The sequence below is a fragment of the Palaemon carinicauda genome, chromosome 6 (genome assembly GCF_036898095.1).
Source record: "Palaemon carinicauda isolate YSFRI2023 chromosome 6, ASM3689809v2, whole genome shotgun sequence".
NCBI classification, from domain to species: domain Eukaryota; kingdom Metazoa; phylum Arthropoda; class Malacostraca; order Decapoda; family Palaemonidae; genus Palaemon; species Palaemon carinicauda.
In genome coordinates this window covers 124,593,807-124,610,594 of record NC_090730.1, presented here as the reverse complement: position 1 = coordinate 124,610,594, position 16,788 = coordinate 124,593,807, and the positions used below count along the sequence as shown (strand labels likewise).

Below are 16,788 nucleotides of genomic sequence, written 5' to 3'. Positions count from 1 at the left end.
TCTATATGGCTGAGGACTATGAAGAATGAAGTAAGAGATGATAAATGGAGAATTATCAATTTAGAAGCTTAAGATAGAGGTGACTGGCGAAATGTAACCGATGCCCTTTGCGTTAATAGGTGTAGGAGGAGATGATTATGATGATGATGAATTTGGCTATAAAAATAGAGATGAGAGTTCATTCAGACTCCTATTTCTTCTCATAACCAAATCGGTATTATTCTCGACTGTCATTCCGATTTCGACTCGGCAGGGGTTCGAATCCTTCCCTTACCATACATTTTAACTATGAGATTACAGCAATATTTTCTTTGAACTGGGATCACGAGGTAGAACGAAATCGATATTGATAGGTATTTGTAGCTTATTTGACGATAAGATGGAATTGACACACACACAGAATATTCTAACAACATGCAAGAAAAAGAAATGGACATGGGCAGGACATACATTGAGAATGACAGATAATAGACGGACATTAAGGATAACAGAATGAGTCGCTAGAGTTACAAAAGAAGCTGGGGAAGGAAGAGAAGGCGATGGATTGACAAACTAAGAAAGTTTGGGGGTGTGGACTTACATGGCAAGAGCATAAGCAGACGCAAGTGAAAAGGGATGTCTAAGGCCTTTGTTCTGAATTGGACTAGTAATGGCTGATGATATATATGTAGAGTACACACCCATATTACATATATAAATATATATATATATATATATATATATATATATATGTATATATATATATATATATATATATATATATATATATATATACATATATACATATATATATATATACATATATATATATATATATATCGCATGTATGTAATAATCATATATTACATGTTTAAAACACATGACGTAATAGGTCATTGTGGAAGTAGAAGCTAGTGTGAGAAGTGCTGTGATCAGATCATAGCAGGATGCGAATACCAGATCTCAGCAATGTAACATTTTTATGAAGAATAAACACAAATACGAATCGTGAGAAAGAGTTGTGTCGCCACCGGATGCAGGTGTCTTCCTATACTAATGTTTAGTTTACATTATGTGTTTAAATGCTGAGATAACTGACTATACGATATCTGTGATATCAATATTTTAGCCAGTTATTACTAAGACATCATACGGGATGGTCATCCGACCAAACCAGCTATACTCCTGTGATGGAGATGTTAACACTGTTGTTTTTAAAGAATAAACCATTTTAAAGTTAACTTACTTGACTTTACTTGAAGATGTAACTTACCAACTAACATACTTAATGTGTGTTAACAACAGTAGCACACTAATATATATATATATACGATATATATATATATCGTTTATATATATCTATGTATATATATATATATATATATATATATATATATATATATATATATATATATATTTATATATATATAAATATATATGTATATATATATATATATACTGTATATATATATGTATATATATAAATATATATATATATATATATATATATATATATATATATATATATATATATATATATATATATATATATATATATATATATATATATATACATATATATATATATATATATATATATATATATACAGTATATATATATATATATATATATATATATATATATATATATATATATATATATACATACATATATATATATATATATATGTATACATACATATATAAATATATATATATATATATGTATATATATATAAATATATATATATATACATATATATATATATATATATATATATATATATATATATATATATATATATATATTTATATATATATGTATATATATATATATATATATATATATATATATATATATATATATATATATATATATATATATATATATTTCTATATGTGTGTGTGTGCGCGCACCCGTTCGTTTGTGTGTGTTTGTGTATGTGTATATATTTATATATATTGATGAAAAGATGAACATACATGCACATGTTTATATGTACGTATAAATGTATATACTACTGTATGAAAGTATTTATGTATGGATATATGTATATACATAACTTATAAGTTGAGTGCAGGAGCCGGGGTTCAACAATTTCCATTGCTTAAATACGACGACTGTTATGTGTTCTAGATATGGGGAAGTGTCTCATTTACTCTATAAACCAGAAGACTCTGAGGAATATGTAAGACAACTGTGCTTGGAGCAGAAGGATGAAGAATTTGCTAAAGGCTAATTCAATTTGGAATAAAAGATGTGGGACAGGGATGTGTTTTAGTATTATCAAGTGTTATGAGGAAACTAATTCTACACCATTTTCACTGAGAGACAGTACGGAAAATTCTGTGAATCTCTTAATAATGAATTAGCTTGAAATACAATTGACGTTCAGTTTATACATTCATCACAAAATAGCTGAATTACATGGGGCTAACTAGTATCAGAACCAATATTGGAATGATTTGGTTTGACATATCGTAGTAAAAGTCTTTTTTTTTTATCTAGAATTGTCGTTAGAATAAGCTAATTTAATTTTTTTTTTAGTCCATATGATATTTCAAATAATACAACCAATTTAGACATTGGGAAAAGACGTCATAACCCAATATATCATGAACTTTAGGAAAAATTTAAATTCTATGAAGTGATTATCAAGTTCATTTGCCTATTGATAACCTGTACTTTAACACAATATATTATTCAAGAACTTAGCCTTTATTATACGGAAAGGGGTATAACTTTTTCGACATAAAAAGTAATTTAAACAATGGAAAACGCTATACCTGGTAATTTTTTTTTTTTTTATCTAGAAATATGCTTATACAATTTGATTTATAGATGAAAGGTATTGCTTATACATTTATGAACAACTGTAGAGCTTGGTCGTCGCCTATCTACCAGAATAATATTATGCAAACTATGCAAAGGAAGACAGGGGTGAAGGAGTGAGAAAAGAACAGCCATGATTATTTACAAAGGAAATAGGGATGAACTACAATTTGAAAATAACCTAGTATGTGGGCCTGAGATATTTTTAATAAATTTGTAGAAGGTATGGAAAAGTCAAGAGAATTTGTTAAGATAGATAATTTTGAGTTCCTTTTCGTGCCAGGACAACTATATTTGAAAAACGATGCAGAGTAAAAATTATACTAGACATGAGGGTCTTAGGTAGTCGTTTGATAGTGTTGCAGGACAAACTACCAGAAAGGCGCAATGAACTTTAAGAGAGCTCTGTTGAAGAATTTAGATGAAACGTTGTTGCCTATCAAGAATTAGTCCTCAGACTTTTATTCTGAAGGAAGCTAAACAGATGGAAGGATAAGGTATACACTGACAAGATGTAATTTGCATATTATCTAGTATCAAAAGCAAAGTCAGAAATGTAAAAATTCTCGAAAGCTTGAAGAGTGGAATGGAGAGGATTAAAACCTCAACTTAGGCAAATTATATCTTAGGTTATGGCGACTGGAAAGAGAGCAAAGGAAATGTTATCCAGGAGAGTGGCCTTATGGATGTTGTGGGAATAGTATGAGGGTAACGACGGTGATATGTGTAAAATATGTCATAAAATATACCTTTCAAGAGCATATCTCGGAATATAAAGGGGTCATAGGATATATTTTTCAAGGGCATATATATATATATATATATATATATATATATATATATATATATGTATATATATATATATATATATATATATATATATATATATATATATATATACATATACATATACATATATATACAGTATATATATATATATGTATATATATATGTATATATATATATATATATATATATATATATATATATATATATATATATATATATGTATAATATATATATATATATATATATATATATATATATATATATATATATATACATATATATATATATATATATATATATATATATATATATATATATATATATATATATATATATGTAACATTTCTGTTATTGGGAGACACGGTCGACTGCGAAGCAAGTACTGTATAGAGAGGCTAAAGAGGAGTAGTAGCATAGTGGATAAAAAAAGTGGATTGCTTAACTTTTGGTTCATAAAAATAACTTGACAGTGTACATCGAAATCTGATGTCTGTTTATGGTCTGATCTATTTGATTGAGCAAACTAATGGCCGCTAACAAAGGAAATTGAGAATATTTTACAAAGGTCTGACCATAGAATGCCAAGATTTATGACCAGAGTAACTTCCTCATGTCCAGTTTCTGAATAACAGAGATATCAAATGATATGATGGTTTGGACGAGAAGAAGAAAGATAGGAGCGAATTAAAAAGTGGCATCCGTGAGGGTAGTAAGAAAAATATTAATATTAAGTCACAAGAAATTATTAAAAATGTAAAGATAAAGGCCTAAATCTTTGGATAATAGGGGCGTTAAAAGCACAAAGACAGGTTAGAGCAAACGATAACTAATTTTACGTCTAATCGTGAATAAAATGCAGATGTATAACTTCGATAATGATGAAAATGAACAGTTCGTGAATCTTTACCCATTTACGTTGATCATGGTTGTATACATTACATTAACATATACACATGCACACACGCAAACACACACACACACACACACACATATATATATATATATATATATATATATATATATATATATATATATATATATATATATATATATATATATATATACATAATTCTATAGATACATAGTCACAGGGGAAGGGTAAACACAACCATTTGTGATATCTGATGGCAATGAATATTCATATATATATATATATATATATATATACATATATATATATATATATATATGTATATATATATATATATATATATATATATATATATATATATATATATATATATATATATATATATGAGAGAGAGAGAGAGAGAGAGAGAGAGAGAGAGAGAGAGAGAGAGAGAGAGAGAGAGAGAGAGAGAGAGAGAGAGAGAAAAAAACATTTTCATTAAAGAATACAAGTCGAGGTAAAGTGTGCATTTTGTAAAGATTTCCAGTCTTGGAAAACTTACATAACAAAAAAGGGCAATAATGTTACATATAAAACCTTTCAACACTATGAACACCCCTTTCCCATTAAGGTAGAAAAAGAGCCATTACGTTTCTTGTAATGTAGATCTAACATTTTGAATGAAAAGAAGATAAGGTTGCAGCCAGATAATGAGAAGATAATGTAACCTTAATGGAAAATAAGAGAGGACAGTTTGTTATAAGATTTTATCTCGGCAAGACAGGAAATAAAAAAAGAGCGCTGATGTGTTGAATATAAAGCGTACATCGGATGAGTTGTGTAATAATACGAGTATGTTGAACATGAGAATGGGATGAAACAAATGAAAATGTTCTTAGTCGAGGTAGACATTTCAACTGAATAATAAAGATGGCCAAGGTAATCTTTAGTCTAATATTATAACGATAAAGTAAATATGTGAAAATTTGGCACCCGTATTGCTTGACATGGCGCGCTGTCAATCTAGAAAAAATATACTATAAAACAGGATAGAGAGAGAGAGAGAGAGAGAGAGAGAGAGAGAGAGAGAGAGAGAGAGAGAGAGAGAGAGAGAGAGAGAGAGAGAGATATTTATGGGATGGGTTGTAGAGAGTTTAGATTTTATTTATTTGCGGGATGTACCTCATAGACTGATTAAATATGCCGAGTTTGGAACAATAATAGAATTAGAATGAAGGTAGTCCGTACCTGTTAGCTGCTATCCACTAGAAAGTATTCCCTCCTTATCCATGTGGACAGATTTTTCACATTTAAGTTACATTCTTCGTCCAGCCATCCCCCACAAGCCCACTTCAACGTTGTGCGAGACTGATGAAGAATCGTTTTTTTGGGTTTTGAACTGGTCTAGGAATTTCAATGTGTACCAGCATCTACAACAAGATCTGGCAGACAGGTGCATAGCCCACACCCTGGACACAGTCCCTCATCATCACGCTTCCCAAGAAATGCAACTTACAGCAATGTCAAAATGATAGAACGATTAGCCTTATCAGCCACGTAAGCAAAGTGATGTCGAGAGTCATTCTGAACTGACTGAGACCCTAGGCAGAAGAGATCATTGCCGAAGAACAAGCTGGGTTTAGAAGAGGAAGGAGCACAACGGAACAGATTTTCAATCTTCGAGTTCTGTGTGAGAAGTACAGCCAACACCAGCAAGACATCTTCCACGTGTTCATTGACTACAAAAAGGCATTTGACCGCGTATGGCATGATGCCTTCTGGGCCACAATGAACAGGTACAACATGGGATAAAAACTGATACAGACGATCCAACAGCCGTACAATCAAGCAACCAGCGCGGTCCTTGCCCAAGGCAAAATAGGCGAATGGTTCCACACTTCAGTAGGTGTCCTCCAAGGCTGCCTTTTGTCACCAACCCTGTTCAACATCTTCCTTGAACAAATTATGACAAAGGCACTCGAAGATCATGTGAGCACAGTTAGCATCGGAGGACGAACAATCAGCAACCTTCGGTTTGCTGATGATATTGACGGCCTGGCAGGGAACGAAGATGAGCTGGTCAACCTCGTGAAACGTCTGGATGAAACATCAACCAGATACGGAATGGAAATCAGTGCTGAAAAAACAAAGCTAATGGAAAACAGCGATGAGCCAATCAAAGCAAAAATCGTGGTCGGTGGTCAACAACTTGAAACAGTCCAACAATTGAAGTACCTTGGTGCAATCATCAGCCAAGAAAGACCCAAACCAGAAGTCCATGCAAGAATCGCGCAAACAATAGCGGCGCTAACAAAACTGAATCCAATCTGGAAAGACAAAAATATCGCTGTCAAATCCAAATTGAGTCTATTCCATGCTCTAGTCATTTCCATCCTCCTGTATGCTTGTGAATCCTGGACACTGACGGCAGAGCTACAGAGAAAGATCCAAGTTGCAGAAATGAGATGCTTCAGACGAGTGCTTGGCATCTCGTACATTGAGCATGTCACAAATGAAGAAGTCAACAGAAGAGTGAGACAACACTTAGGACGCTATGAAGATCTGCTGTCCACAGTGAAGAGGAGGAAACTAAAACGGTATGGCCACACAACAAGATCAAGCGGCCTGTCCAAGACAATTCTCCAGGGAACAGTTCAGGGGAAGAGGAGAAGAGGGCGGCAGAGAAAGAGGTGGACCAACAACATTGCTGAATGGACAGGAAAAACCTTCGGCCAGACCCAGGCACTTGCACACAACCGTGGAGGCTCCCATTGCGGTGTTCCACCATGCAGCTCCCCTACAATCCTGGTGGATTATAGGATCGGTAACGGTAACGGTAACCAGGAATGTTAATTCTGGCTAGGGAGAGATGAGGCCGGGTCACATCAATATGGTGAATACATTTTGTTTGGATCATATATATTCCAATTACATATCTTAGAAATCTATACAAGTGTTATTTTGGATATTTTCTTTATACCATCATGCATAGTTTGATTAATTAATGCTTTGTTGAGTTTCTTAGGTATAAAGTCACATTTCTAGTTGTCATACAAGGTGGCTATGAATAATGCATAAACTTCACACACTAGGTTAAGAATAGTGATTGTAAGAGCATATGGCAATTAATCTTTTTAAGTGGAGGAAAATTTAGAACTATGGAATACCATAGCAGAAAGAATTAAGGCAATTATAATTGAACCAGACATGAAAGAAGAGGCCATTACTAACGAATAAAATTGAAACGATTATTTATTCAAGTTTAAAATGAAGAATTTCGAATGCTCCGCTTTACAAATTTTGGTTATTTAAAAAGTAAGAAAATCTTAATAAATATAGAACACTTTGATGCAAAGGTTAATAAAGAAATGTTATATAAAAATAGTCTTCAAACGTTTGTGATGTATACTAAGGTTTTGATTTTTTAATGAAGTTCATAGATGTGTTTTGTGACTTACGCTACTCTCATTTAGTTTTCCGAGTTCTAATGAAAGACGTATTTACAATTAATGCAAAATTTATCAGTTGAATAAGAAACTAAATGAAAGAGCATGGAGAATCGAAGGATTATATTACGATTTAATACTATAGTAGATAATGCTATTAGATTCTGGTTGAATATGAGCCAAGGTACATAATTAACACCAGAAAAAACATTATAAATAAGTGGAATAAGAACATCTGTTTCCAAGAGAGGCCTCTGGATAATTGGGCATCCTGTTCTTTCGTCTATAAATCTTAGGTGTAAAAATGTTGAAAAAGTTAGTTTGTATATCAAAGTGGAAAGAACAAAGCGTTGACATGCAGTAAATTAAGGTTATATTTTAAATAGTCACACGTTTTAAAATCAAATTAATCTTTTCTATCCAAATCTGTGTACTAAATTAGAGATTTAGGTTTTGATACTAACTACTTAAGATTTCCTGTTCAGTCATGGCTACCATGGGGCGTGCTCTAGGTTCTGGTGTTTACCCAAAGGAAGCTAGGGATTTGTTTCCAGTTTTCGATATTTCGAGGGGGTAGTATATTTCCGTGGATTATTTAGAAATAAGAGAGAATGAATGTAATTTTATAAACCTTGCAACAGTTCTTTGGTCTGTACTGATATTATGTTACTCCAGAGACTAAATTTTATGCCATATTAGATGTTATTTATTGGGTGTGTGTACTAACTATTGCCCAAAAAGTGTTTGACTGATCTACAATTGTCTTATAATGATAACAGACAGACAATCTATCTTTTGTTTTAAAAGATTTGTGCACAATTTACCAATGATTTTCCCATTTTCTTAGAATTGACAATTACTGATAATTAGGTTTCAGTTTTGAGCAAGTTAAAATGAGTGAGATGTAATTGTATATTTGTATTATTTTTCTGTATCTAATGACATGACTCAAATGGTTTTTTTTTCACACCAGGTATCAGCTGTTGACCCCGACTTACCACGCACAGTCAACCAAAACATACTGTATTATCTGTCTCCTGTCGAACAACTCAACTTTACCATAGACAGCAAGAATGGGGACCTATCATTGAAAGGAGTAAGTAATAGCTTCTTATTTCAGTATTACCAGTGGCCTCTGTGTGTCTTGTGGGTATAGCTATCTTCCCGCTAGTTGCAGAAAGAGTAGCATTGGTCCAGTTTTATTGATTTAAGTGAGATTAGAAGTTGGTTTTTCATTTCTTATCTTGAAACTACTTATAGGAATAAAGGGAAATAAAAGGGCTTTCTTTTGTAAACCATTGAACATCTTTCCTTTTCATGTATTTAGTGTTTAGATCGTGAGGCTGCTAAGAAGGGCATAATGACCTTGTATCCGAGGGCTAACGATGAAGGGGGAAGAGGTCACGATGCTGATCCTGCCACCGTTCATCTGATAATCAGAGATCTCAACGATAATCACCCACATATACATTCACCTGTAAGTACGCTGTTTCATATCTTTATCTGGCGAGCCTTATATTTTCTTTTCCTTCTGACCTGAGCACTTTATGCAAGAATTTCCACATGGATGACTTTCTTTCCTTGCCCTTTCATTGTGATTTTTCGAACATGCATATAATTCTTCTTAGTGATGTTCCCATAGATACTGGTTTGTGCTATTTTAGCTAGTTCTCATCTCCTGCCTGAACCATCTCATTTCTTTAGATATCTTGACTATTTTTTAACTCCTCGACGCTCAGTCATTTAAAATCTCTATAATTTTAAATTGAATCTTATGAATGTACTACATTCACTAAAGAATTTTTTTAGCAACACCTGATCAGATCATCCACCATATTCTTTGTAAGGGTAATCCTCAGCTGAAAGGATTAGTATAAGCATCATATATTTCTGCAACTGCAATGTTTCATCCTGAACACGTGACACAATTGGGAATCCTTGGTAAGATTTTGCCTCAGATGGACAGTATTTTCAATCTATACCAGCTCCATCTTTGTCCAGCTCGATGCCAAAAACCTTCACCAATATGCAGTATATCTCTTATAGTCTATTCCGTTGCGACAAACGTACATTATCTCATCATTTACCTATAAAATAGATAAAATATGTAACATATTCTACTTCTCTCTCTCTCTCTCTCTCTCTCTCTTTATATATATATATATATATATATATATATATATAGATATATATATATATATATATATATATATATATATATATATATATATATATATATGTATATATAAAAGCCATAGATACCTCTTGATATCCAATTCACTCCGCCTCGGGATCAGAGACCCGAAGGGGAATCAAACTTATGATAATAGTTTCTGATCGGCCAAGGAATTGAACCCGGACCAAGGGAACTAAGGTTCGAGTGACCTTCAACTCGGCCACTGAGGGAGATCTCTCCTGAGGCAGAGTAAACTGGATATAAAGAGATATTGTGGCTTATTTGTATATACTTATATGTATTTATGCATATAGAGTGTATATATATACATATATATATATATGTATATATATATATATATATATATATATATATATATATATATATATATATATATATATATATATATATATATATATATATATATATATAAATAATACACACACACACACACACACACATATATATATATATATATATATATATATATATATATATATATATAGGAGGAATTATGTAGTTGTTATGGGTGACTTAAATGCTAGAGTGGGTGCTGGAGAGGTAGAAGGTGTCATTGGGAAATATGGCGTACCAGGTGAAAATGAGAGTGGTGAGAGACTGGTAGATATGTGTGTTGAACAAGAGATGGTAATAAGTGCTAGCTTTTTTAAAAAGAAAGATAAAAATAAGTATACATGGGTAAGAGTGGCAAATGGAAGAGTAGTAGAAAGGGCAATAATGGATTATGTGTTGATAACTAAAAGAATGTTTGGAAGATTGAAAGACGTGCACGTGTTTAAGGGTATGGCTAACGGTATGTCTGATCATTTTTTGGTGGAAGGAAAATTAGTTGTAGCAAAAGAGTGGGGGAATAGAGTAGGTGGATGTAAAAGGGAGCTAGTGAGGGTTGAAGAGCTAATAAAACCGGGGGTAAAAAGTAAATATCAGGAAAGGTTGAAAATGGCATATGACGAGGTGAGAGTAAGAGAAACTGGTAATTTAGAGGAGGAGTGGAAGTTAGCAAAAGAAAATTTTGTTGGGATTGCAAGTGATGTATGTGGCAAGAAGGTTGTTGGAGGCAGCATGAGGAAGGGCAGTGAATGGTGGAATGAAGGAGTGAAGGTAAAAGTGGAAGAGAAAAAGAGGGCTTTTGAAGAATGGCTGCAGAGTAATAGTATAGAGAAGTATGAAAAATATAGAGAGCAAAAGGTGGAAGTAAAGCGCAAGGTACGTGAGGCAAAGAGGGCAGCTGACCTGAGGTGGGGTCAGGGACTGGGTCAGTCATATGAAGAGAATAAGAAGAAGTTTTGGAAAGAAGTGAAGAGAGTAAGGAAGGCCGGCGCAAGAATTGAAGAGACAGTGAAAGATGGAAATGGAAGGTTGTTAAAAGGAGAGGAGGCAAGGAAAAGGTGGGCGGAATATTTTGAAAGTTTGCTGAATGTTGAGGATGATAGGGAGGCAGATATAATTGCGGTTCCAGGTGTTGAGGTGCCAGTGATGGGAGATGAGAATGAGAGAGAGATTACAATAGAGGAAGTGAGGAGAGCACTAGATGAAACGAGAGTAGGAAAAGCATCGGGTATGGATGGTGTGAAAGCTGAGATGTTGAAGGAAGGGGGTGTGACTGTACTTGAATGGTTGGTGAGATTGTTTAATGTGTGTTTTGTGTTGTCAATGGTACCAGTAGATTGGGTCTGTGCATGTATTGTACCACTATATAAGGGTAAGGGAGATGTGCATGAGTGTTGTAATTCAAGAGGTATTAGTTTGTTGAGTGTAGTTGGAAAAGTGTATGGTAGAATACTGATTAATAGGATTAAGGATAAAACAGAGAATGCAATCTTGGAAGTACAGGGTGGTTTTAGAAGAGGTAGGGGTTGTATGAATCAGATTTTTACAGTTAGGCAGATATGCGAGAAATATTTAGCAAAAGGTAAGGAGGTGTATGTTGCGTTTATGGATCTGGAGAAAGCATATGATAGAGTTGATAGGGAAGCAATGTGGAATGTGATGAGGTTATATGGAGTTGGTGGAAGGTTGTTGCAAGCAGTGAAAAGTTTCTACACAGGTAGTAAAGCATGTGTTAGAATAGGAAATGAGGTGAGCGATTGGTTTCCGGTGAGAGTGGGGCTGAGACAGGGATGTGTGATGTCGCCGTGGTTGTTTAACTTGTATGTTGATGGAGTGGTGAGAGAGGTGAATGCTAGAGTGCTTGGACGAGGATTAAGACTGGTAGGCGAGAATGATCATGAATGGGAGGTAAATCAGTTGTTGTTTGCAGATGATACTGTACTGGTAGCAGACACAGAAGAGAAGCTTGACCGACTAGTGACAGAATTTGGAAGGGTGTGTGAGAGAAGGAAGTTGAGAGTTAATGTGGGTAAGAGTAAGGTTATGAGATGTACGAGAAGGGAAGGTGGTGGAAGGTTGAATGTCATGTTGAATGGAGAGTTACTTGAGGAGGTGGATCAGTTTAAGTACTTGGGGTCTGTTGTTGCAGCAAATGGTGGAGTGGAAGCAGATGTACGTCAGAGAGTGAATGAAGGTTGCAAAGTGTTGGGGGCAGTTAAGGGAGTAGTAAAAAATAGAGGATTGGGCATGAATGTAAAGAGAGTTCTATATGAGAAAGTGATTGTACCAACTGTGATGTATGGATCGGAGTTGTGGGGAATGAAAGTGATGGAGAGACAGAAATTGAATGTGTTTGAGATGAAGTGTCTGAGGAGTATGGCTGGTGTATCTCGAGTAGATAGGGTTAGGAACGAAGTGGTGAGGGTGAGAACGGGTGTAAGAAATGAGTTAGCGGCTAGAGTGGATATGAATGTGTTGAGGTGGTTTGGCCATGTTGAGAGAATGGAAAATGGCTGTCTGCTAAAGAAGGTGATGAATGCAAGAGTTGATGGGAGAAGTACAAGAGGAAGGCCAAGGTTTGGGTGGATGGATGGTGTGAAGAAAGCTCTGGGTGATAGGAGGATAGATGTGAGAGAGGCAAGAGAGCGTGCTAGAAATAGGAATGAATGGCGAGCGATTGTGACGCAGTTCCGGTAGGCCCTGCTGCTTCCTCCGGTGCCTTAGATGACCGCGGAGGTAGCAGCAGTAGGGGACTCAGCAGTATGAAGCTTCATCTGTGGTGGAAATGTGGGAGGTTGGGCTGTGGCACCCTAGCAGTACCAGCTGAACTCGGCTGAGTCCCTGGTTAGGCTGGAGGAACGTAGAGAGTAGAGGTCCCCTTTTTGTTTTGTTTCTTGTTGTTGTCGGCTACCCCCCAAAATTGGGGGAAGTGCCTTTGGTATATGTATGTATATATATATATATATATATATATATATATATATATATATATATATATATATATATATACATACATATATGTATATATATAAATATATATATATATATATATATATATATATATATATATATATATATATATATATATGTATATATATATATATATGTATATATATATATATATATATATATATATATATATATATATATATATATATATATATATATATATATATATATATATATATATATACATATAAGTGTGTGTGTATGCAGTAGTAAGTTAATCGATAATTATTCTGGTGTAACATACATAATATTTTTATTGCACGTGGAATTAAATATACAGAGTATTGTGACAAAAATAAAGAAAAACCTTATAAGAGGCGAAAGGTGAATGTACATTACTTCCAAAATGCTATTAAATTTAAAATAGGGTATTGCAAATAGAGAAATTTGATCGAAATATAATCGGAATTGGAATGATTTTGCATACTTATTTTTTTTCTAGGAAAACAGTTACGCCAAAGTCATGGAGAACATGGATCCTGAGGATGTGAAATCGATAACTATAAAGCTCAACGATGTTGATGGAAGTGACAATGGCTGTCCGTGCACCATGGTGTTTGATCCAGAAACTCCCGTTTCTTGGCTGGAAAAATTCAGTCTTCTTCCTGTTGACGGGTAAGACGCCATTATTCTTTGGATAACATATTTCTAATGAGAAGGATTTTGTTGTTTATTCCACTAAGCGTGTAAGATAAGTTTACTGAGTAAACAATTCTTGGTGTCAAAAGTTTTATTATTCAAAATCTATGAAAAACGTTTGTGATGTATGAAAACATGCAATAGACGTATTTCTTATTTCAAATTTTCATGGTTTTAATGTTATTAGGAAGTTGTTACTACACTGTCTACGGTTTTCGATACCTCAAACTCACTTAAAGCTCACATGAGTAAGTAGGGTGTGCTAACAAGAACCCAGTTTTAGTCTGCAATACCTTTATTCAAAAATTATAGCCAAAAAAGCTTTCCATTACACAACCTTTTCCTATTTCAGAAAAGAATAATTTTGAATATATAGTACAGTAGGTTAAAACGTAACTTGTAATTTATGATATCAAAGAAACTTTTATAAAATCTTTTGAAAAAGGGATGCCAAAATATGGCTTTACTTTTCTCAGCTTGTGTGTTTTTTTTTTTTTATTTTTTTTTTATTCATAAATTCTCCTACCAAGGAATTTATGCCATCATTGTTAAATTGTTAGCATTGCTTATTAATTTTTTTTTTATATAGTTTACAATATTGAGGCGTTGTTACTATTTTCTCTTACCCCTTTCATCTTGCTGTAGCTGAGGACAAGACTCATGTCCTTCGATTACCTTTGGAATGTTTATATAAGGTTATTTGCACAACTTCCACTTTTTATTGCAAGCTTCCTTTGCGAAATTTCTTCTAAACAGTTATATATTAAAGAAGCAAAACGATTATTCGTTAGGTAGTAATTTAAAAAGCGATGATTTTTACCAGAGAGACGGAATCAACAACGCTCTTGTTTCTCTTTACCTCACAGATTAGGGTCAACGTACCGCCTAAATCCTTTAGTCTCGTTAGACCGAGAGGAGCAGAAGGTGTATCCCCTTCCCTTTGTGACCCAAGACCAGACAGGTCGAAGAGGCATCCGGTTCTTCACCCTAGAGGTCGGGGATGTGAACGACTCTCCAATGTCCAATGGAACGAGCAAAATTAAGGTCTACAATTACCAGGTATTGTTCGAGTCTACGATGTGTTTCATCTTCAATATATGAGGTTTTTTTTATTTATTAATTGTGTATCATATTCCCTTTTTGACTTTGCTTCAGAAGGTTTTTTTTTTTTCCCTTTTTTTTTTTTTGCGGACATTGATTCATCGCTTTTTTTTACTATCAAAATATTTTCAACTTTTACATTCATGAACACTTATTTTTGTAATTAATAAACAATGAATGCATTTTATCTTGTGTTTTGGAATATGATTTAGGTTACGTTGAAACATATTTGCAATTTTCTAAATACTTGTTAGCTTTTCTAATTAATTTTGATTTTCAAGATTTTTTGCTTGTCGCATTACATTGTTTTTCATCCTATTTCATAAGGCATTCTATCAAATCAAATACCTATGATATTAATAAGAGAAAACTATACGTTGCTTTCAACAATAAATATTCCACACTTACTATATATGAGAGAACACGTAGATGGACGTAAAGTTAAAAGGAGAAATAGCTCAAAGTATTTTGTTAATGTTTGAGTCAGAGTTTAAGTTAGAGAAAAGTTTAACTTGGAGTGGAAGGGGGTGGGGGTGGTTTGTCTATAAATGTAATTAAGACAATTGAGAAAACCCATGAGCAATTGGGTAAGTTTGAAGATACGAAGGTAGAGATGAAGTTTTGTTTTAGAAGATAGGGGAAGGATATAAATAGTAAGCATGGGATAAGGAAATATGTTTAATCTATATGTTTAATTATTTGTTTTAATGTTGTTACTGTTCTGGAAATAATATATTTTTATTGTTCATTACTTACATGGTAGTTTATTTATTTCCTCATTTCCCTTCCTCACTGGGCAATTTTTTCTTGGAGCCCTTGGGCTTATAGCACCCTGCTTTTCCAACTAGGGTTGTAGCTAAGCTAGCAATAATAATAATAATGATAATAATAATAATAATAATAATAATAATAATAATAATAATAATAACAAAAAGTGATTATATAGGTTTCAATGCATAAACAGATAAGACCGTGGAAAGGTGTAGAAGTTGAATGGGAAATTCAAGTAGAAAATAGTCGATAAAAGAGAGAAAGTAATGAGAACAGACAAGAGAATTTCCGAGGATGTAATTAATTACCCTACAGGCGAATATGAAGAGAATAAATAGTGAGGATATAAACTCAATGAAAAGGGAAAATAGTAATAAGCTGTCTAAAGTAAATGTTCTACCAAGACAGTGGAGTTCATGTTTTGTAGATTTGTTTAATATGGAGAAAAGGAGAGCGTCAGAAAAGCTAAATAGATAAATGGAATTTCCGTAAAGTTAGAAATAATAATATTATAAAAGACTTGAAGAGATTGAAGACTGCAAAAAACCTAGTAACTGAAAGGAGTTATGATTCAAAAGTTCCTGAGAAATGTACTATAAATAGTTTTTATTTTTGTATAAAAGAAGAGACTGTAAGAGGTAGAGCCGAGTGGTTTTACATAAGTAAACATGAAAATGAAGTATATGTTCCGATAGAGTAATTTGAGATGTGTGAAAGTAAGTGAAAACAAAGCTGCCTGCTACAAACATGGACCTAGAATTATATATTATTAAAACTTACAGAGAAGTAATATGGGGTTCAAGGTTTACGATGCATGCAATGAATTTATTGATTGTCATTAAAA

At 33.3% G+C, this 16,788-nt stretch overlaps 1 protein-coding gene across 1 annotated transcript in view; it reads left to right on the top strand.

The window, feature by feature from the left end:
* Nucleotides 1-16,788, top strand: part of LOC137643218 (DE-cadherin-like) — a 126,554-nt gene that overhangs the window by 60,337 nt on the left and 49,429 nt on the right. Inside the window, exons 19-22 of the mRNA XM_068376066.1 lie at nucleotides 8,871-8,993; nucleotides 9,225-9,374; nucleotides 13,876-14,048; nucleotides 14,939-15,131. Of these exons, the coding sequence (XP_068232167.1) occupies nucleotides 8,871-8,993; nucleotides 9,225-9,374; nucleotides 13,876-14,048; nucleotides 14,939-15,131 (639 nt within the window). The remainder of the gene's footprint in view (nucleotides 1-8,870; nucleotides 8,994-9,224; nucleotides 9,375-13,875; nucleotides 14,049-14,938; nucleotides 15,132-16,788) is intronic.